This window comes from Notothenia rossii, assembly GCF_949606895.1.
Source record: "Notothenia rossii genome assembly, chromosome: 12".
NCBI classification, from domain to species: Eukaryota; Metazoa; Chordata; class Actinopteri; order Perciformes; family Nototheniidae; genus Notothenia; species Notothenia rossii.
Genome location: NC_136911.1, coordinates 1,144,200 through 1,166,912, shown reverse-complemented (window position 1 = coordinate 1,166,912; position 22,713 = coordinate 1,144,200). Strand labels below are relative to the sequence as shown.

The following is a 22,713-nucleotide window of genomic DNA, read 5'->3' as shown; positions in this document are numbered from 1 at the left end:
CAGATCTGTCCTGTCATGGAATATTTATAGCTCTCCTGGTCCAGCGTCACTGAATCCACACACTAACTGGCGGCTAAATATAGCCCCTCGCAGCCAGCATGCTTTCCCATCTGTCAGCAGCCCCCAAAAAACATCGTCCGCCAGGAAACTCGCCCGATTCGCTGCCGTTTTCATGCACAAACATTAACGTGCTGCTGTTTTAACCCTCGGGGGGGAAGGCCTGTTTTTGGGGCTGGAATCAAGGATTCAATGCTTTTATTGTCATGTGTACAGTGTAGATATGAGGTCACAGGCTCCTCCAACACAATACAACAGATACAATAGTTAAAATAGTGCAAGTAAATACAAATAAAATAGAAGAGAAATAAAAAAACAACATTATTTACATATAAGGAGCGGAAACTTACAGCTGTCTGACAACTTTGATAAGTTCATTAGTTAATCAATTAATAGTTTGGTCATATGTTCAAAGACCTCTTTCTTCCACTGAATGAAAAAGAAGAGGCATACATGAGATTGAACTGAATATACAAGCAGAGAGAAACGTATATTTGTCATTTTATTGCCACTAAAATTACCCCAAACAGACTTTTTCTATCTTGTTCCTGTGTAAACAAACCACACATGTCTGGATGTTGTGATTTGTTCCAGTACTGGTGTTGATATGATGCCAGAGTTTCATTATTATATTCAAAACAATACATTAGTTACATATAAGGAGTGGAAGCTTACAGCTGACCTCACATTGTTACGACTAAATCATTAATCAATGAACTTATCAAAGGACTAACTGACCAAGACAGCTAACATGAGATCAATAAAGTGGTATCTTATCTTAGCTGTCAGTCAATTGATTGATGTTAAGAGACCAGAGCTTTTTTTTAAGATGGTACATCCTTTTTCTGCCAAAGATTGATAAATATTTATATATTTACAACACAACTAAAATGTTAGTTTTATCAACATAAATGAGCTTTAACTGAATATTCAACCAGTTGTGATTTATTTCCAAAACTAGTGTTGATATGATGCCAGAGTTTCATTATGTCTACAAAAACCCATATTATTTACAGATAAGGAGCGGAAACTTACAGCTGACTTGGTCAATTAGTTAATTGATAAGTCAATTGATTGATGACTTAATAGTTTGGTCATATGTTGAGACCTTATTCTTCCACTGAATGACCAGAATGTTTCTATATTTATAACAACACAAGACTAATGTTAGTTTTGTTTGACGTGCATGAGATTGAACTGAATGTACAAGCAGGTAGACGCATATATTGGCCTTTTTATTGCCACTAAAATTATCCCGAAACAGACTTTTTCTATCTTTTTAATTCATGCACAAACCACTCATCTCTTCTTACTACTTACCAAAGTTGTGTACTTTGCAAAAAACCCACACAGCATTTAGAGAGCACTTCATTATAATCCTATTTACTGATTACCGATGGCACCAATCGAGGTAAATACAGATGTGTTGCAGATAAATCAATGCTTCCCGATAAAGAACTGCATGTGATCCAAACAGTTTCTAGATGTTATTCCAGCAGGAAGAGCAGCAGCAGACTCTTATCTCAACACTTCACAGATTTACAGCCGACAGAATCCCTTTTAACAGCTCTAGGTGATTAGATGGCCTAATTGCCACCATCCTGTGTGTAATGGCCGACCTGAGGCTGTATTTTTTCAATTAACTCCTCCTCCTCCCCCTCCTCCTCCTCCTCCTCCTCCTCACACACTGATAGATGGACACCCCCCACCTCCTGCTTATTTCAGAATCAGAATACTTGAGTTAAAAAGAGAAATGTGGTTTTTGTGAAAGTTGCTCAATTTTAAAATGACACAAATTGAAAGGTATCAATGTGCACTATAAAAAAAGTAAACAAAGATATTTATTTAAAAAAAGAATTCAAATAAAAATATTTAAAGGGAAGTTACATTAAAAAAAATCTAAATATGTATACAATATATTAAGTTCAAGGTCCAATTAGTGATACATTAAAATTGTATAGATCAAAAATATGTATATAAATGTACGATTTTTAAGTTAAGAATGTGCCATTAAATAAAGACATGTATATACAAATAGGGAGTTAAAATGATTTATACAAGCATGAAAAGATCAAATAAAAATATGTATTAAAATATAAACATGTTAGGAAGTCAAATGTCCAATAAAAAAACTACACTATATAATATACAGATGTGCAGAAAGGTTAATAGTGCATGTGGAAGTTATATAATCTACACACACAACTAATGCCCAGGTGGTACCACTAAATACAGGGTTCCCGCGGGGTCTTAAAAAGTCTTAGGGTTATTTGATAATCAGCCTTAAAATATTACAAATAAATATGGGGAAGTGTAAGTTCAACCGTATTTGGTTGGAAAACATCCAATGTAGTGCTTGGTTGAAACCAGTGGAGGGGAACGTGTTTGAAGCCCGCTCCACCTTTTGCAAACAAAATTAGCGTTTTGCTAATGCAGCGTTTTGCTAATGCAGCGTTAGCTAATGTAGCGTTAGCTAGTGCAGCGTTAGCTAATGTAGCGTTAGCTAGTGCAGCGTTTGCTAATGTAGCGTTAGCTAACGCCGCAGTAGCTAATGCGGCGTTAGCTACTGCGGCGTTAGCTAATGTAGCGTTAGCTAATGTAGCGTTAGCTCCCGGAGCAGCTCCCGCAACAACATCGGGTTACCTCCGGGTGACGTTTGGGTCTACGTCAACCCTAAAAGCGGAGGTGCTGTGGACGCTCAATACCGTAGCTAAACACCAATCATACAACAGCATGAAGGCAGCAGAGCTCTGAATATAGCTCTTGTCACACACCCACACACACCCACACACACCCACACACACACACACACACACACACACACACACACACACACACACACACACACACACACACACAGACACACACTTTTTGTCTAACACGCTAACACAGTTCTGTGTGCTGTTATGTTCAGTCATTGTTCTTATGTTGAACGTGAATACATTTACTTTGTAAGTAATTATGGAACGTCTTTCTTCTTTCATAGCAATTTTCCTTCATACTTTCTTGCCGTGAAATAGGTCTTAGTTAGTTGGTGAAACCTGCAGGAACCCTGTAAATATAACAACCTAATAATAATTAAACCTGAGGATAACCAACACTTCTGCTTCCTCACACCACAGAAGGCACGCACGCACACACACACACACACACACACACACACACACACACACACACACACACACACACACACACACACACACACACACACCCCTTCATTTCCCCATTAATAACTGGAATCGTGGCTATTTGAAGAGCCCTGGAAATCCTTTTAATGAAGATAGAAAATGAGGTTGTGGTGTTAAACGAGTTATTCTTATCCCGGGTTTTACAGGAAGTTCCTGCAGGCTTTTTTAGAAGAGCTTTAAAATTGCCAATAATAGAGTGTAATGTAAAATAATGTTATCTTCTGGTTCAATCGATTCATCGTTTTGTGTATAAAATGACCCATCAAGTGTTTCTGAAAGTCCAAGGGAATGTCTTTGAAACCAAAAATAACCCCTCTTTATGATATAAAACAGACAAAAAGCAGCTCAAAATAGCCTTTTCTGACATTTTTTAATTAAATATAACCATAAGCATTTATTAATTATTAAAATATTAGATTGTTTTTGTGTCAATTGATTTATGAACCGCTGCAGCTCATGCATACCATGAGGCTTTTACAAACCACTTGTTCACTAACAAACATAGCCATTACTAAATATATATTTACAACAACAAAAAGCAACTTTTAAAAGAAAGCATACAGAAAACAGGATGTAGGAAAAGGAGGTGATTACTTACACACACATCTGCATTTCATTTGAATATTGGCTTTCAACAAAGCTCAGGAAATGGTTTTTATGCACTGGAAATTAGACGGTTTTAAGTCGTGAAGAAGGGAACACTGTATCCTAGCAGGACGAGCTCTGTTTTCTGATAACTTCTTATAATAAAGACCATCCTAAGGCCACATAGAGTCAAAGAGTTAATAAACTACTGATGAGCTGATGACCAGTTCTATCACCAAAAGAAAAAGGTTGCTTGCTCTAATTACCAACATATTGTAATTTCCTGTTTGTTTGAATGTTATTATTACACCCGCAGGATTGTCCCTCACGATGTCAACGATGCCTCTGTTACGAAACATATTGGATAAAGTTCATGAACATTGTATCAGATGCACATCAAACAAAAGACTATATAATGTTTTGGTGTTCACTAAGGAAGCCTCTCTCTCCCCTCTTCCCCTCAGGCCCTGGATGGCTTCTTCTTCGTGGTGAACATGGAGGGGAACATCGTGTTCGTGTCTGAGAACGTGACGCAGTATCTGCGCTACAACCAGGAGGAGCTGATGAACACCAGCGTGTACAGCGTGCTGCACGTCGGAGACCACGCCGAGTTCATCAAGAACCTGCTGCCCAAGTCCCTCGGTGAGAAACACTGCTTTCACCTCGTTTAACCCTTTGGCTGTTCCCTCCGTCAGCCTGCACCTCTCTTTCTGACACCTCTTCCTCAGACTCAATCAACGGGACGTTGATTTAAACTCTGAGACGTCTTCCTGACTCTTTCCTGTTCCTGTCCTCGACACACACCTCTCACCTTCACCTCTTCGTTAGACTCACTCATCAGCACGTACGATTGATTAAATGACTGAGACGTGACGTAGAGGATGTGGGACACCTGTGTCTCCACGTCTCTTTCTGACACCCTCACCTCTTCGTTAGACTCAATCAACGTGACGTACGTTTGATTTGAGACGTGACGTAGAGGATGTGGTAAACCTTTCTCGACATCTTCTCTGGTTCCCTGGCTCTTGTTCTCTACACACACCTCTCTCCTTCACCTCTTCCTTAGACTCACTCATCATGACGTACGTTTGATTAAGCTACTGAAATGTGCACCTAGAGGATGTGGTAAACCTGTGTCTCCGTCTTCTCTCTTTTCCTCGCTCTTGTCCTCTAAACACACATCTCTGTTCTTCACACATTAACCAATCTATGTTTGATAAAAAACTCATCATCTTCCCTTCCCCTACCTCCTTTCCTCGTCCTCTTATCTCCTCTCCCCTCCCTCGTCTCGTCTCCTTTCCTCTCCCAATTATCTTCTCTTCTTTCCTCTGCTCTCCTCTACTGTCTCAATCCTCCTCTCAGCTTGTCCTCTTCCCTTCCTCCACCTCCTTCCCTCGTCTCCTCGTCCTCTCATCTCCTCTTCCCTTCCTCTGTATTGAGGTCTGCTTGCTCACCATCTGCCTCTCTGCTCCTCCTGAACGATCATCACAGTGTCCCAGATTTGTGTGTGTGTGTGTGTGTGTGTGTGTGTGTGTGTGTGTGTGTGTGTGTGTGTGTGTGTGTGTGTGTGTGTGTGTGTGTGTGTGTGTGTGTGTGTGTGTGTGTGTGTGTGTGTGTGTGTGTGTGTGTGTGTGTGTGTGTGTGTGTGTGTGTGTGTGTGTGTGTGTGTGTGTGTGTGTGTGTGTGTGTGTGTGTGTGTGTGTGTGTGTGTGTGTGTGTGTGTGTGTGTGTGTGTGTGTGTGTGTGTGTGTGTGTGTGTGTGTGTGTGTGTGTGTGTGTGTGTGTGTGTGTGTGTGTGTGTGTGTGTGTGTGTGTGTGTGTGTGTGTGTGTGTGTGTGTGGACGGACATGCATGTGGAGTCCTGTCTGTGATGCTCATTACGTCTGAACTCTACCCGGCAACAGCGCTTCCTCTTCCTCACACTCCTTCCTCTTCCTCACACTCCTTCCTCACACAATGTTGTGTTTAAATTGTCTCTTTCATGAATCTGTTATTCCTTTCTGTTGTCTTCTTGTTTAGTGTTAGGGATGAAGTAAAGCCCTTCTCTCTGTGTTATAAATCAACGTGCCTCAGCTTCTCATATTAAATGTTCCTTCCTCCTGCAGTGAACGGCGTCCCGTGGTCCAGCGAGGGTCCCAGGAGGAACAGCCACACCTTTAACTGCCGGATGTTGGTGAATCCTCACAGTGAGAACACGGAGGAATCGCAGGAGCACGAGCCTCAGACGCAGAAATACGAAACCATGCAGTGCTTCGCTGTGTCCGAGCCCAAGTCCATCAAAGAGGAGGGAGACGGTACGAAGACATGATGAAACTCTGTGAATTGCATCCATTCACGTCATGTGTATAGTAATCATGGTGTTTAACACTTGATAACCTAGAGGGGTGAAGAGATGTTGTATTTCTGTCTTTCCCCTGAATGCAGCATCTCCCTGGTCCAATGGGATTCCTCCAAATAATGTCAACATTTATGATACATGTTTAGTTCAGCAGGATAATCTCTACATATGATTTCTGAGGTAAAAAGCTACATGTGGGCTATAAAGGAACTACAGCACGGTCACATGACTTCACGTCACCACCGCTAAGCTAAAGGTGGCTAATGTTGGGCTATAAAGGAACAACAGCACGGTCACATGACTTCACGTCACCACCGCTAAGCTAAAGGAGGCTAATGTTGGGCTATAAAGGAACTACAGCACGGTCACATGACTTCACGTCACCACCGCTAAGCTAAAGGAGGCTAATGTTGGGCTATAAAGGAACTACAGCACGGTCACATGACTTCACGTCACCACCGCTAAGCTAAAGGAGGCTAATGTTGGGCTATAAAGGAACTACAGCACGGTCACATGACTTCACGTCACCACCGCTAAGCTAAAGGTGGCTAATGTTGGGCTTTAAAGGAACTACAGCACGGTCACATGACTTCACGTCACCACCGCTAAGCTAAAGGAGGCTAATGTTGGGCTATAAACGAACTACAGCACGGTCACATGACTTCACTTCACCACCGCTAAGCTAAAGGTGGCTAATGTTGGGCTATAAAGGAACTACAGCACGGTCACATGACTTCACTTCACCACCACTAAGCTAAAGGAGGCTAATGTTGGGCTATAAAGGAACTACAGCACGGTCACATGACTTCACTTCACCACCGCTAAGCTAAAGGAGGCTAATGTTGGGCTATAAACGAACTACAGCACGGTCACATGACTTCACTTCACCACCACTAAGCTAAAGGTGGCTAATTTTGGGCTATAAAAGAACTACAGAACGGTCACATGACTTCACGTCACCACCGCTAAGCTAAAGGAGGCTAATGTTGGGCTATAAAGGAACTACAGCACGGTCACATGACTTCACGTCACCACCACTAAGCTAAAGGTGGCTAATTTTGGGCTATAAAAGAACTACAGAACGGTCACATGACTTCACGTCACCACCGCTAAGCTAAAGGAGGCTAATGTTGGGCTATAAAAGAACTACAGAACGGTCACATGACTTCACTTCACTTCACCACCACTAAGCTAAAGGTGGCTAATTTTGGGCTATAAAAGAACTACAGAACGGTCACATGACTTCACGTCACCACCGCTAAGCTAAAGGTGCCTAATGTTGGGCTATAAAGGAACTACAGCACGGTCACATGACTTCACGTCACCACCGCTAAGCTAAAGGTGGCTAATTTTGGGCTATAAAGGAACTACAGCACGGTCACATGACTTCACGTCACCACCGCTAAGCTAAAGGTGGCTAATTTTGGGCTATAAAGGAACTACAGCACGGTCACATGACTTCACGTCACCACCGCTAAGCTAAAGGAGGCTAATGTTGGGCTATAAAGGAACTACAGCACGGTCACATGACTTCACTTCACGTCACCACCGCTAAGCTAAAGGAGGCTAATGTTGGGCTATAAAAGAACTACAGAACGGTCACATGACTTCACTTCACTTCACCACCACTAAGCTAAAGGTGGCTAATTTTGGGCTATAAAAGAACTACAGAACGGTCACATGACTTCACGTCACCACCGCTAAGCTAAAGGTGCCTAATGTTGGGCTATAAAGGAACTACAGCACGGTCACATGACTTCACGTCACCACCGCTAAGCTAAAGGTGGCTAATTTTGGGCTATAAAGGAACTACAGCACGGTCACATGACTTCACTTCACGTCACCACCACTAAGCTAAAGGAGGCTAATGTTGGGCTATAAAAGAACTACAGAACGGTCACATGACTTCACTTCACTTCACCACCACTAAGCTAAAGGTGGCTAATTTTGGGCTATAAAAGAACTACAGAACGGTCACATGACTTCACGTCACCACCGCTAAGCTAAAGGTGCCTAATGTTGGGCTATAAAGGAACTACAGCACGGTCACATGACTTCACGTCACCACCGCTAAGCTAAAGGTGGCTAATTTTGGGCTATAAAGGAACTACAGCACGGTCACATGACTTCACGTCACCACCGCTAAGCTAAAGGTGGCTAATTTTGGGCTATAAAGGAACTACAGCACGGTCACATGACTTCACGTCACCACCGCTAAGCTAAAGGAGGCTAATGTTGGGCTATAAAGGAACTACAGCACGGTCACATGATCACGTCACCACCGCTAAGCTAAAGGAGGCTAATGTTGGGCTATAAAGGAACTACAGCACGGTCACATGACTTCACGTCACCACCGCTAAGCTAAAGGAGGCTAATTTTGGGCTATAAAGGAACTACAGCACGGTCACATGACTTCACGTCACCACCGCTAAGCTGTGCAAAAACGAGATTTGATAATCAAAAATAATACTTTTCTTTTGAAGTAGCTCTACTTCAGTGAAAATGTAAATGTTTCTCTCCAAGGCTCAACCTGTCTTTCCTCTCTCTGGCTTCCTCTGAGCACCAGCTGCCTGCCAGCCGTACTCTGGCAGAAACACTGACTAGGACCCGGGCCAGGGTTGTGAAAGAGAGAGAGAGAGAGAGAGAGAAGAGAGTGTGTGTGTGTCGGTGTGGGGTAAGGCAGGATCAGTGGTTCCAGTGCAGGAATTTGTCCAGCCGTAGACGGGAAGGAGAGGGAAAGCAGATCTAAAGGCCGGACCACCCAAGAGACTGTGTTTACGAGGTGTGTGTGTGTGTGTGTGTGTGTGTGTGTGTGTGTGTGTGTGTGTGTGTGTGTGTGTGTGTGTGTGTGTGTGTGTGTGTGTGTGTGTGTGTGTGTGTGTGTGTGTGTGTGTGTGTGTGTGTGTGTGTGTGTGTGTGTGTGTGTGTGTAAAAGTTAGATGGCAGACTTTTTCGGGGTCACCCAGTCCTGCCCATGGTGTCATCTCTGTGTGTGTGAGAGATGTTAGTCATGATTGCGCGATGGCCGTCTTTAATGTCGGGCCAGGGGAAGTGTCATCAGCGTGAGATGACACTGCAGGTGAGAGCAGGCAGTGAGGCAGGCCAAAACACACACACACACACCTTCAAAGGTCACACTCCATCATCTCCCTCCCTGCTCCTCATGAAGGAAGTGGAGCTCTGATCCCTGTGCTCATTAATAACTGTATTAATTACGCTGCATGGGAATAACATGCGTTTCATTTTCTTTCTCACTCTCTTCCTCCCCCCTCCTCTTCATCACATCCTCCTCTTCATCACCTCCTCCTCTTCCTCCTCTCAGATTTCCAGTCCTGTCTGATCTGTGTGGCTCGCAGAGTGCCGATGAAAGAGAGACCGGTGCTGCCAACTCACGAGAGTTTCACCACGCGCCAAGACCTGCAAGGTACACACACACACACACACACACACACACACACACACACACACACACACACACACACACACACACACACACACACACACACACACACACACACTAACTCACATAAAAGCACCATCCAGTAACAATTAGTGAATCATGCGTAAGAAGGGGAAGAAGTACTTAGATAATTTACTTGTGTGTAACTAAGGCAACTAAAGTTTATTTATATAGCCCCTTTCAGCACAAGGCATTTCAAAGTGCTTTACCAAAATGAAAGATATTAAGAAAATGGCTTTTAAAAACATTAAAAACAAAGATAACGTCCCGTGTGTGTTCCAGGTAAGATCACGTCTCTGGACACCAGTCTGCTGCGGGCCTCCATGAAGCCGGGCTGGGAGGACCTGGTGCGGCGATGCATTCAGAGGTTCCACCTGCAGAACGACGGGGAGATGTCCTTCGCCAAGCGGCACCAGCAGGAAGGTAACAGTCACTCATCTTTAGGATGCTTTTTCACAGCGACTCCGTTAGTGTAAACAATGGCTTATAAATAATATGATCTGTACTTTAGGCAACATGTATATCCCAATACCATCATATCCTTTCTAAAGCTGTATGTGGACATGGAAATCAGGCTCTTGAATGTTTTGAACGGAGTTTGAAAAAGTCATACTAACCGATATTGAACAGATTTTTCTTGCAAAATGGGCAATTTCAACTCAAATCAGAGCCTAAACTCTACAGCAGGGGTCGGCAACCCCTGGCAGCTGGCACGCGGCACCGTAACCAGTGGCACACTAGGAATAAGTGGAATAAGTGTGCAAAATATTTAAATTGTATTTTCGGATCCTGAACGAGACCGCCGCCAGAGCGCGTCTCCCCGTTACCTGCAGAAGGAAGCCATGCACGCAACGCAGCCCCGCTCTCTTTATCTCCAGGTGACTTTCTGCCGCTTTCCTCCGTGGTACAGTGCTGATCGTTTCACCACGGAGGAAAGCACTTCACTAATTGCAGTACCCATAAGGAGCTGTACCAATGCTGCAGTTTTTGCGTGGCTGTGTATTTAGTTGAAAGCCCAGTGGCGATCTGCTCATCTCTCATCGAAATAATATGCTACAAAGGGGCGGACTGGCCATCTGTGTGTTGAACTTTCCTGTCGGCTCCCAGACCGTAGTCGAGGAGGGCAGAAGCAACAAGCTTCAGGTTCAATAACCCACTTTAGCTTAAATGACTGGAGAGAGGCGAGCTCTTCTTGGGAGGCCGTTGCATTTATTTACCGTATTTTTCGGACTATAAACCGCGCCTTTTTCCCCATTTTTCGACGCTGCGGTTTATATAACGGTGCGGCTACTCTATGTATTGTTACAGCTGACGGCCACTAGGGGACCTCCTAAATCTATGGATTTTACAGGTTACAGTCCATCACCTTTAACTCTATGGGCTCTATGGCCGGTCCGCGGACCCCCACCTTTAAGCGGCGGGTTCCAGCAGGAAAAGCTGGAGGCCGGGAAAGAGTGAGACAGGTAGCGCGCAAAAGTAAAAGTGGAACCGAGAGTGGTATGTCGCTGCTGCGGCTTATATTCAGGTGCGGCTTATAGTCCGAAAATTACGGTAGCTGTTCTTCTGTTTCACAAAATACATCACAGACCTCTGTTTTTCTGATTCCTCGTTTCACTTCCAGAAACATACACACGTTCCCTCACTGTCGCTCTACCATCCACAAACACACATGCACAAGCCACACCCCTCTCTCTCTCTCTCTCTCTCTCTCTTAAAGGGACAGCGATCTCATCTCACTCCGTTGGCACGCTGTTAACATTTTTTTTTTTTAAATGGCACTTCATATCAAAAGGGTTGCCGACCCTTGCTCTACAGAATAGGCATAATTATCTACAAACGCATGAATCATTCTCAGTCAAAACAGTTTATGTGCATCTCCTTATTTAATCACTCAGAAATAAGGACAGTGTTGGGAATGATGGCGTGAATGCAACGTTTATGCTGAACTTGCACAAATAAACACTTTTACACTCAAATCAGAGCCTAAACAATAAGGTGAAGTTTGAGTAGACACATCAGTAAAAACAGTTTTGTGTGTCCTCAGTGCTGCGCCACGGCCAGGCCTTCAGTCCCATCTACCGCTTCTCTCTCTCTGACGGCACCGTCGTGTCGGCGCACACTAAGAGCAAACTGGTGCGCTCTCCGGCCACCAACGAGCCGCAGCTCTACATGTCGCTGCACATCCTGCAGAGGTATGGCATGCATGCACCTGGGGAAATCTGCAGCTGGAAGGAGGAGACATGCTGCATCCTGCCCACACCCTAAAGCACGGGGAGGTTATATGTGTGGATGCTTTTAGTCTCAGGGAGAAGGGTATCAATCAGATCATGTACTTGGTGTTTCCCTCACATCAGAGCTATACGGGTCAGGCAGTTCATTGGGAACTATTCAACTCAACACCTTCTGTTTTGATCATTGGTTTAAATCACATTTAAATGAAAAACCTCAGATTCCAGCTTTTTAAATGTAAATATTATCTGGTTACTTTACTTTTCTACGTTGGACCTAGTTGTTGTGTGTCCCCTGCCGGACAAAAGATTCCAGCTTTTTAATGTGAATATCGATGATATTATATTTGAACAGTTACTTAACTTTTCTACGTTTGATATTGTGTCCCCTTCAGGGAGCAGACGGTGTGTGGGATGGGTCAGGACATCGGTCAGACCCCAGGAATGGCCCCCAAACCCATGAACTCCTCCACGCCCTCCATGACCCCCCCGACCCCCGGCAGCCTGCCTGGTTCTGGGCCTCAGGGCCAGGAGACCACCATCAGCAGCAACAGCAGCACGCCTTTCTCATCTCTTGGCCCTCGAGAGCCTCCTGCCATGGGGGGCCACATGCAGAGCTATCGTTTCGGGTGCCCCCCTCCTCACAATCACACTGGAGGCATGCAGCCCCCTCAACAAGGGGCTAATTGGAGGATGAACAGTCCGTCTAGAGCGAGTCCGAGCCCAGCAGGAGGGCCACATCCTCCTCAACAGAACTCTATGTTGTCCCCGAGGCATCGAAACAGTCCTGGGGGGTCTGGGAGCCCTCGAGTAGCGGGTATTCACTCCCCCTCACCTGTAGGGATGTGTGGGGGCCCCCCAGGTAGCAGCGGCAATGCTAACAGCTACACTAGCAGCTCTCTTTCTGCACTTCAGGCCCTTAGTGAGTGTCATGGGGTGGGACACGGGGCCCCTCACACTCTGGGGTCCCCAGACAGAAAGATGGGTTCTCCAGTGGGGGTCTCACAGGGAGGGGGCTCTCATCTGATGTCCAAACTGGGAGGAGAGTCATACGGATCGAATATGGAGGGTCAGGAGACGAATATGGAGCCTAAAGAGGATCGAGAAGGGGCCCCTGATGACTCCCTCAACCGTCTTCACGACAACAAAGGCCACACTAAGCTTCTACAGCTTCTCACGACTAAACCGGAGCCCCTGGAGACCCCTTTGTCCCCGGGGGGAGAGGGGAAAGAGGGCCGCGGGGGCCAGAACGCAGCGAACACTCACGCCTCCTCGCTAAAAGAGAAACACAAGATCCTGCACCAGCTCCTGCAGAACAGCACGTCCCCCGTGGACCTGGCCAAACTCACAGCAGAGGCAACGGGCAAAGAGCCGGGTCAGGAGCAGAACCAGGGGGCCGGGGGTCAGGGGTCAGGGCCCGACATGGGTCTGAAACAAGAGCCTCTGAGCCCCAAGAAGAAGGACAACGCCCTGCTGAGATACCTGCTGGACAAGGACGACACCGCAGGGAAGGAGAAGATGAAGCTGGAGGCGGGGGAGGTGAAGCTGGAGGGAGGGAAGCATCCCACGGTGAAGACGGAGAAACAAGACTCTGGATACGACCGCGCCGAGCAGGTGAGAGCACAACAACAACAACAACAACAACAACAAGCATCCTCAGGTGTGACACACTTTCCCTTATGGCTACTGTCACAAGTTAAGGGTCGAATAAACCCCAAAACCTCTGATCTAGGTGCAACATGTGTTTACCATGTTAAGATCACATTAAGCCATCATTTGATTTGTATTCAGTGTATTTCTATTTCCAATACATTTTTTATTTTATAGGCACCAAAAAAAGCCACGAATAAAATTTAACTAGTTTCAAAAAACCCTTTGAAAAGTATATATGTTTTTATAAATGTGTTTCCAATATCCTTTCACATTTAGCCATCATTCCATTTGTATTCAGTGTATTTCCATATCCAATACATTTCTTATTTGATATGCATAGACATCAACTTTATGCACTAAAAACTAGTGTTGAAAGTGGCGTGTTCATTTTGTAAAAGCCTTATTTTAATAGACACATGTTTCATCCCAAATATTTATTTTAAATATCTAAAATAACTCCATTCAGAGAGCTGTATCGGAACGTGGTCAAAATGGAAATATCTTGTTTGTCGATAATACAGACAGATGTAGGAATATCATCATCATTTTCTCCAATGTACTCGTCTAGTAAGGTCTGTCTCATGTGGTAAGGTCTAGATATCCTCAGGGTCTCAGTGCATATGAGAGAGGGTCTCCTTTTTGTTTACTTCTTCATCCCCTCCTCTGAAACGATGGACTGAGTCGCGCTGCCCTCAAAACTCATTCAGTAACCTCCTTCTCTTCGTGGCTAAACTTTCCCCCTGTGCTGCTCCACTTCCTCTCCGATGATCTGGGTTAGGCAGCAGATGTTGGTGCTGCAGAGGTCTCACACACACACACACACACACACACACACACACACACACACACACACACACACACACTAGCCCATGTACTTGTGTGTATTCTCAAACACCAGTATTAGGGCCGTGCAATTGATTTACTAGTTCCTATACCTCGCTATAATACTGACAGTTGTGACTCAAAACGTCATCTTGTAAATACATAAGACTCAAAGAAACTCCCCCGTCTTCTTACGCCTGGCCCTAAGAGTGTTTAATATGTATAAAATAAATGGCCTTCTTCTTACACAAGATCTCCATGAGGAAGTGTGACACACTTGATATGAAGCTCAAGAGTAAGTGGCAGTTACACTGTGTGTGTGTAAACACATCTGGTGGGTCCACTGGCAGCAGGAGCTGGAGCGAAGCGATCCACCGGCTTCAAACAGCTGTGACATTTGGACAGTTTCCCCGTGGAGATCCAGACATTTGATCCTGGCTGCGTTTGGCACCGGGCTCGGGTCAGAACTGGCGCTGAAAGAGAGCAGGAAGAGGGGGGGGGGGGGGGGGGGGACTGCAAGTTTTCTGTAGCAGACGTTCAGCTCCGACGTAGATATAAATACGACTCTCTCTTCTCCACATTTCTATAGAAACATTTCCCAGACATGCTCTCTGCGTCTGCATGGATGTACAGTATGTGCTCGGTCACTTGGGTACACGAATAGAGGAGGAAGAGGAGGAAGAGGAGGAGGAGTAGGAGGAGGTGATTGGGTGGATAATAAGAGCTGCTGAACAAAGGAGTAGATCCTCCCCCCCAGGAGAGTAGAGAAAATGATGAGCCATATGCTGCTGCATGTCCTCTCTGCTGCCATGGAGATACAGAGGTGTGTGTGTGTGTGTGTGTGTGTGTGTGTGTGTGTGTGTGTGTGTGTGTGTGTGTGTGTGTGTGTGTGTGTGTGTGTGTGTGTGTGTGTGTGTGTGTGTGTGTGTGTGTGTGTGTGTGTGTGTGTGTGTGTGTGTGTGTGTGTGTGTGTGTGTGTGTGTGTGTGTGTGTGTGTGTGTGTGTGTGTGTGTGTGTGTGTGTGTGTGTGTGTGTGTGTGTGTGTGTGTGTGTGTGTGTGTGTGTGTGTGTGTGTGTGTGTGTGTGTGTGTGTGTGTGTGTGTGGCGATAGGCGAAGGGGCATCTCTAAGCTGGTTGACCAATCAGAGCAGCTGTGGTTTCAGACAGAGGGTGAAAAGAGGTGCTGAAGAAGAGCTTCTTGACTTTAAAGCATGGAGACATCTCAAACTAAATCCAAGCAACAAAGAAGGAACTAAAATCACTTTCTAGTTGAAATCGTATAAAATGTCAGCATTTTGTTTGTTTTTAGCATGTTAATGACGTTAATGATTCAGCGAACGATTCAACAAACAGATAATTTCTACTTTCTAAGTCCTCGTGCTTTCAGCTTCTCTCCCCCCGTGTAATCCCACCTTCACATATTGCACAGCCTCAGTGTTGCATCCTCTAAAAGTTGCTTCATCAGCTGTTTTTCAGGCTAGATTTTTCCCCACTTGTTTCTGTTGACGTTTCTGCACCGAGACGACTGCAGTTCTGCTTTTCCCGCCCTCACTCTCACTTCCTGTTTCTTGGTGGATGCTCCTTCTTACCTTCAGTCTACAGCGACATGTGGTTAATTAAATAAACCCGATTGGAGTCGAGAAGACCTGACAGTGAGAAAGTCGAAAGCTAGTCCTCTTTGTGTCACATTTTAGGTTTAATTAAGGAATATTTCGATTTTATTCTCAGTTTTCTAACATGACAAACACCCTGACATGTTAGCCCATCATTTCAAAGCTTCATACAGAACATATCAACCTAAACGTTTAGAGAAAAACAACAAATAAACAAACACATAAACAAACATGAATTATTGCCAGAGACTCTATATTTGATATAAAACAAAGACATCGGAGTTTCTCTTCATATCTTAAGCTTTTGATATTCCTTTTTTAATAAAACCCCGCTCTCAATATCTATAATCCACAGACACAGGATTCTTTAATAGATATCTGAGGAATAATCACGAATAATTGATTCTCTTGATTAAGAAACGCAATTAAAGGACCCTATGCTGCTCGTGTTCATGCGTGTTTCAGTATTTAGTGCGTCTACTGCGACACACTTCCATGCTTTAATGCACACACAGCATTTGAGCCTTTGCACACCTATAGAAGGGAAACCCCCAAAAGCACAGCAGGGCCTCTTTAAGAAAGCGAAAGCTCCCACACAGAAACAAAGAGGGCTTTAATAACACGTTCCCTCGCTGCCGAGAGGAGCCGCGTGCTGGATTTAAAGACTGTGTGATGTACAGTATGTCCTCAGCTGAACTCCTCTAATCATCTGCAGATGGAGCATGCACTTCTGCAGTGTCCTCCCTAGAAAAGGCTGCTGAGATGCAGAGGAGGGGAACGTGCATGCTCTGCACAGCAGACGGGAGCATGCATCGATAGACATGCGACGCATTAGGGGTAAAGGAACCGAAGGAGGAGGAAGGAGCGTTAACCCATCGTCTAAAAGCTTCTTTCATATCAACCAGACGCAAACTGATGAATATCCACCAATAAACAAACACACAAATGCAAGCAGATAACATGTACATTAGTCACAGCCAGAGGGAGGGGAGTTTCTCTTCATATCTTAAACTTTTGATATTCTTTTTTTAATAAAACTCCACTCTCAATATGTATAATCCACAAAAACAAGATTCTTTGATTGGAATCAAAGGAATAATCAGGAATAATAGTTCCTCTTGATTAGGAAACAGACTTAAAGGGACCCTCTGCTGCTGGTGTTCAGGCGTATATCAGCCCTGAGTGCCTCACACTCACCGTGAACACCTAGAATGCTCACAAACTGAGATGAGCATCGATAGAAATGCGAGCCATTAGGGTTAAAGGCAACCAGAGACTAGGGAGTGGGAGGAGAGGAGGAAAGAGCATTACATCATTCCTGACCTCATTAGGGCTTTCCTCCCTTTCCTCCCCCCTCTCACCCGGTTTCTGCGCCTCCCCCTTCTTACAGTCCGGCTCACTGTAAGCAGCCCACCTTCAGATAAAAGCCCTCATCAGGAGCCTTTTTGTATTTGTTATCTAAAGCAGAGACGTGTAATAATGTGAGAGCAGAGAGGCTGCTGTGCTGCTGCTGTACAGTAAGTCACGAGCAGGCGGAGTGTGTGAGAGATCAGTGTGTGTGTGTGTGTGTGTGTGTGTGTGTGTGTGTGTGAGATCAGTGTGTGTGTGTGTGTGAGAGAGATCAGTGTGTGTGTGCTACTCTCTAGTGGCCGCATGCAGACGGTGCAACTTATTTACCCTTAAAGTCCCTTCGGTGTGTGAAGCAGCACGACCTCCTCTGTGGACGTCACCACTACCTGCATCCTTTCATCAAGACTCAGACTAGACCTGTAACTGCTATTATTTAACTGATGGATTAGTTATCGTTTAGTTTATCAAATGGCATAAAATAGAGATCCTATTTCGTCAAATTCCAAAGCGATGTCTTGATGCTTTTTCTGGCAGTCCAACACTCTGACAAAATGTCAAAATATCAGAAATATATCAATTATAGTTAGAAATGATGTTATGAAACACAACTTATAATCAATACCAGCAACAACGAAGTCTATAAATAGTCATACAGATTGAACCATGTCCATCCCAGTTACTCAAAGTTTAAATGTCATCTTTTGTCCAAAACATGTTTGCATGTAAAATGACTGAAATGGGTATCAAGTCATTTCTTATTCCCGTTGGTGATCAACGAGCTATTGCCGCTAATGTTCTGCTAAAAGTATCTTTCATCGATTACTCAATTATCTAAATAGTTGTTAATAGGTGTCTCTGGAGGCGTGTGGTGCAGTGGGCTGTGCGTTGGTGTTGGGATCAGGGGGTCACAGCAGGTTCAAACCCCACTGCAGTCAGCATGTCGTTGTGTCCCTGAGACACTTCACCCCAAAGTGCTCCTGTGGGGATCGCCCACAGTGTTGAGTATGTTAGTCGCTTTGGATAAACGTGTCTAACATGTGACATAATGTCTCTGTTATCTTGTCCACGTCGTGTCCAATAGAGAAAAAGAGGTCCAAGGCCAGTGTCCTAAAGAGATTCATCTCTAATGTCGTGATTCTTCAGATTCTTCAGGAAGAAAGCCTTGTCTTTGTTTCTGATGGCTGTTTGTGAAACTGAAGAGGAATGGCTCTGATAGTCCAGATGTGTGAAGGTGCTCCGTGTCCTTCTCTGAAAGTGCCTTCACATTTATACAGCTTGAAATCCCAAATGGTGCTTCCTCAGGTGGCTTCAGAGTGTTAGCCCTCACTGTGACCAGAACCACTGAGATGAGGTGAATCAAAGTGGTCCATTTCATCCTGGAGTTACGGATCCACATGGAGCTCTCTTTAAACGTGTGTTTCCCAAAGCCTCAGTGTTTCCTCTTCACTTCCTCTGCTTCCTCACTCTCTCTCTCTCTGTTTCCTTCCTCTCATGTTTCCTCACTCTCTCTCTCTGTGTCCTCCCTTCCTCTCATGTTTCCTCACTCTCTCTCTCTGTATCCTCTCCAGTCTTCAGAGTTGGACGACATCCTGAACGACCTTCAGAGCGCCGGGCCTCCTCTCTTCACAGACCAGCGGCCCGTCTCTCAGACCAGTCCGATGGACAAGCAGAACATCATCAACGACATCCTGCAGATGTCCGACGGCGGCGCCGCCCTCCAGCAGCACCGGAGCATCGGCATGAACCCCAGTGAGTCTACCAATCCAGAAAACACACACGTTTATCCCATTTAATTTCCAAAATCGCACAAAAATGGTAAAAACTGATTTTGAAAGTGATATTATTTGTACGACACACATTTGAACCCATTTCTTTGCGTGCAGATTTCACCGGGGTGCGTCCAGTCCAGCCGGGTCGGGGTCTGCCTGTGAGGAGTGTGTCTCTGGATATGAACGTGTCCCCCCAGCAGGGATCACTTCAGTATCCAATCAGAGCCACCAGCCCATATACTCTCATGCAACAACAACATCAACAACAGCAGCAGCAGCAGCAGCAGCAGCAGCAGCAGCACAGCATGATGGGTAATCAGGCTGGAATGGTCAATGCAGGTGAGTGCAAACCATGATGCTCTGATCATAGTTCTTATACCTCGTAATAAAACTGAATAGTTGTCACTTATCCTGGAAACATGACGAACTTGGTATAAAGCACAAATTATATTCATATGTCAAAATGTTACTATTTTGTTACTGATAAATAATTACACGTCCCTCTCTCTCCCTGCAGGACTGATGGCCCCCGGGGGTCCACGTCCCAGCATGCATCAGCAGCAGGAGGGTTGGGGGGGGTCCTCAGCCTCGGCCCCTCCTCTCGGAGCATCAGGTCCCGCTCAGCAGGGGGCCCTTCAGGCCAGGATGGGGCCCAACGGAGCCCCTCTGAGGCCCAACAGCCAGCCGGGGCCTCGACAGATGCTCCAGGGCCCCATGATGCCCAATGGTGAGAGACATGGGAACACGTGATGTAGAGATTACTGACCCTAACGTCTCAGGTCTCTTAATAAATAACTTTCTAGACTTTACTGTGTTTTTTGCCAAAATCCAAATAAAACTAGGAAAATATGCTCCAAAAAAATGGGTTTTAACCTTTTTTCTGATTTATTGTTATTTTTGAAAGACAGTTAAAGGATGTAGCATGCTGACATATTCAATGCAGGGTATTTAAACACTTTACTCGCTCAGTAAATATACACTAATATGGATAGGAAGACCCTAACTCACCCATATTATATTATATCAATGCTGCTAAGTGTTGAACGCTGCCCCCTAGTGGCTAAGCATGGTATTTCTTTTAAATCTAAATTCAATTCAGTTCATCAACTTGTTTTGTTTTTCATGTTTTCATTTCATATTATTATAAAGTGTCTTTGAGTACTCAGAAAAGAGTGCTTTTTTATTCATTTATTTCATTTACCCCCCCGGCGCTTTGTGTTGGCTTCTGTGGTTTCAAGAGGATATTTAAGCTCCTCTTAAAGCCAGAGTCTTCCCTTCATGATAGTTAATGAACTCTCTTTCTGCTCTTACAGCCCAGTCTGATATGGACATTGGGATGGTCTCTCATCACTTCTCCCAGCAGCAGCAGCAGCAGCAGGCCCCCCCCAACACCACGGCCCCCTGGCCCGACAGCATGATGCCCATCGACCAGACCGCCTTCGTTAACCAGGCCAGGTGAGAAACTGGGAGAATGTTAAATGTTATTGATAATGCCAGAGAATCTTACTAAACTCAGTACTAAAGGTCAGCATTTTTCTTGCAAAGCCAGCCCACATTTGAGATATCACGTCATATCGGACGTACATCTGGATCAGCTCCGTTGTTCCCCCGTTTTTAGAGATGTGGGCACAGAGGAAAAGAGAGTTTTATTGCCTGACACTTTGAGAGTCTCCTGACACACCGGGGACACATGGTGATGTAGAGAAGACATAGAAAGTGCATTTAGCATACGATACGGTAACACTTTAATGGTCAGATGAAGTCTGAAATGCTCCTTGCATCACAGCAGCTCCATGTGTAACATCAACAGACACATATCAAGACACAACACATGAGAAACAAACATTCATATAGATGTTTATAATGTAGTTTTTGGGAGAAGGGGTGGGGTTAAAGAAGTGTAACTTCTTCCCTCCTCTTTTCGGATAATTAGGTAGATCATTTATTTATGTATAATTTGTAAGTCAGAAATATTTGTGTTAATCAATTTGATTACGCTTTCGTTTGTACAGTATAATAATTCTCATGTTTCATTTCATTATAATTATTTTGTATTATTGTTTTACACATTCGAAATAAATCCAATCACATGTAACATAACAGCAGGATCAGTGAGAGCTGCTCAAAGAGCCTTCAGCGTGCATCTGATCTGGACTGAGCTCTGTATTCACTGAGAGGACTGACTGGAGCACAAAGGATGCTTCAGGCCTGAGCACAAAGGATGCTTCAGGCCTGAGCACAAAGGATGCTTCAGGCTGGAGCACAAAGGATGCTTCAGGCCTGAGCACAAAGGATGCTTCAGGCTGACTTTATTCAATCTCCATTCGATGGCAGCAGCTCAGATTCTCTGTCAGAGCATGCTTTGGGTCCCAGAGGATGAGGTTGAGCCTCTCAGGTTATTATGGTCTGTGAGTCAGAAAGTCTCTGACAGGGTGACCAACAAACTTTGAGCAGATTCTTTATCGATTAAATATCGGCGAAAACGTGCACATCCAATCGTCTGCTGGCATTTGGTGATTTTGTGCACATGTGGAGACACATCTGTAATCTACTAAGCAAAGCTTTCACCACTCAGGATTTATGATAAACACACTCACTCACTCACTCACTCACTCACTCACTCACTCACTCACTCACTCACTCACTCACTCTCACACACACACACACACACACACACACACACACACACACACACACACACACACACACACACACACACACACACACACACACGAAGTCTCTGACAGGATTGACCAACAATCTCTGAGCAGATTTTGAACAAGTGGAGCAGTTTTGATTGTAAAGCTTTTATCCCAGACACTGTTTCAGAGTATTTTAATGGTTTAAACTGTTGAATAACGTCCTCTTCCCCCTCTGTTTGCAGGCCGGTGCACACGGCCCCCCAGGAGGACCTGCTGTTGGGAGGGGGGGGGCACAGCTCTGGGGAGGGGGTCCCTGTGGACGAGGGGGTCCTCATGTCTCAGCTCTACACCGCCCTCAAAGACTTCGATGGGCTGGAGGAGATCGACCGGGCGCTGGGGATCCCGTCTCTGGTAGAACAAGTGAGATTTCATTCATCTGGGGGAGTGGTTTCAGAAACTACGGAAGCCCTCGAGGACTAAATTTAACTGAAAAACTCAAATTATTTAGATTATTACTGCATTAAACTGCAGGTAAAGCAATAATGTGGTGTGATATCTTTATTAATACTAATACACCACTGTATATATCGCTATATTACAGATTTTAAATATGTATTGTTGGACAGTGTACACATTTGTACATTATCTACATATATTTTTATAAATATGTCACAAAACCCAGCTTTCGCCGGGATGAATAAAGAGTCTGATTTAACTTATTATTATTACATGTATATTTTAATTTATTATTATTATTATAACTATGTGTAACCCATGACTCTCGGGGCGACTGTAATATATTTGTGTACCTCTCGTGTTCTCCAGAACCAGTCCCTGGAGCAGGATCAGTTCCAGCAGGACTCCATGCTGATGGACCAGAAGCCCCCCATGTACTCCCAGCAGTTTGCAGCCCCTCCCTCTCACCTCTCTCAGAGGGGGGGGTACCCCCTGCAGGACCAGGGCTTCCACCCCCTGGGGGGTCCCATGGGCCCCCGCCCCGGGTACCCC

General features: G+C 44.9%; 1 protein-coding gene across 4 annotated transcripts in view; it reads left to right on the top strand.

Annotated features, from left to right (window-relative positions):
• The window catches only part of ncoa2 (nuclear receptor coactivator 2), an 82,083-nt gene that overhangs the window by 46,353 nt on the left and 13,017 nt on the right, over positions 1-22,713 (top strand). For 3 of the 4 annotated variants that reach the window (XM_079660907.1, XM_079660904.1, XM_079660905.1), the window contains 12 exons: positions 4,295-4,472; positions 5,936-6,124; positions 9,491-9,592; positions 9,911-10,051; positions 11,673-11,820; positions 12,252-13,470; positions 18,863-19,043; positions 19,178-19,402; positions 19,581-19,790; positions 20,377-20,518; positions 21,948-22,125; positions 22,531-22,713. In XM_079660907.1, coding sequence (XP_079517033.1) covers positions 4,295-4,472; positions 5,936-6,124; positions 9,491-9,592; positions 9,911-10,051; positions 11,673-11,820; positions 12,252-13,470; positions 18,863-19,043; positions 19,178-19,402; positions 19,581-19,790; positions 20,377-20,518; positions 21,948-22,125; positions 22,531-22,713 — 3,096 coding nt within the window. The remainder of the gene's footprint in view (positions 1-4,294; positions 4,473-5,935; positions 6,125-9,490; positions 9,593-9,910; positions 10,052-11,672; positions 11,821-12,251; positions 13,471-18,862; positions 19,044-19,177; positions 19,403-19,580; positions 19,791-20,376; positions 20,519-21,947; positions 22,126-22,530) is intronic. The other variant, XM_079660906.1, reaches the window with a different exon arrangement.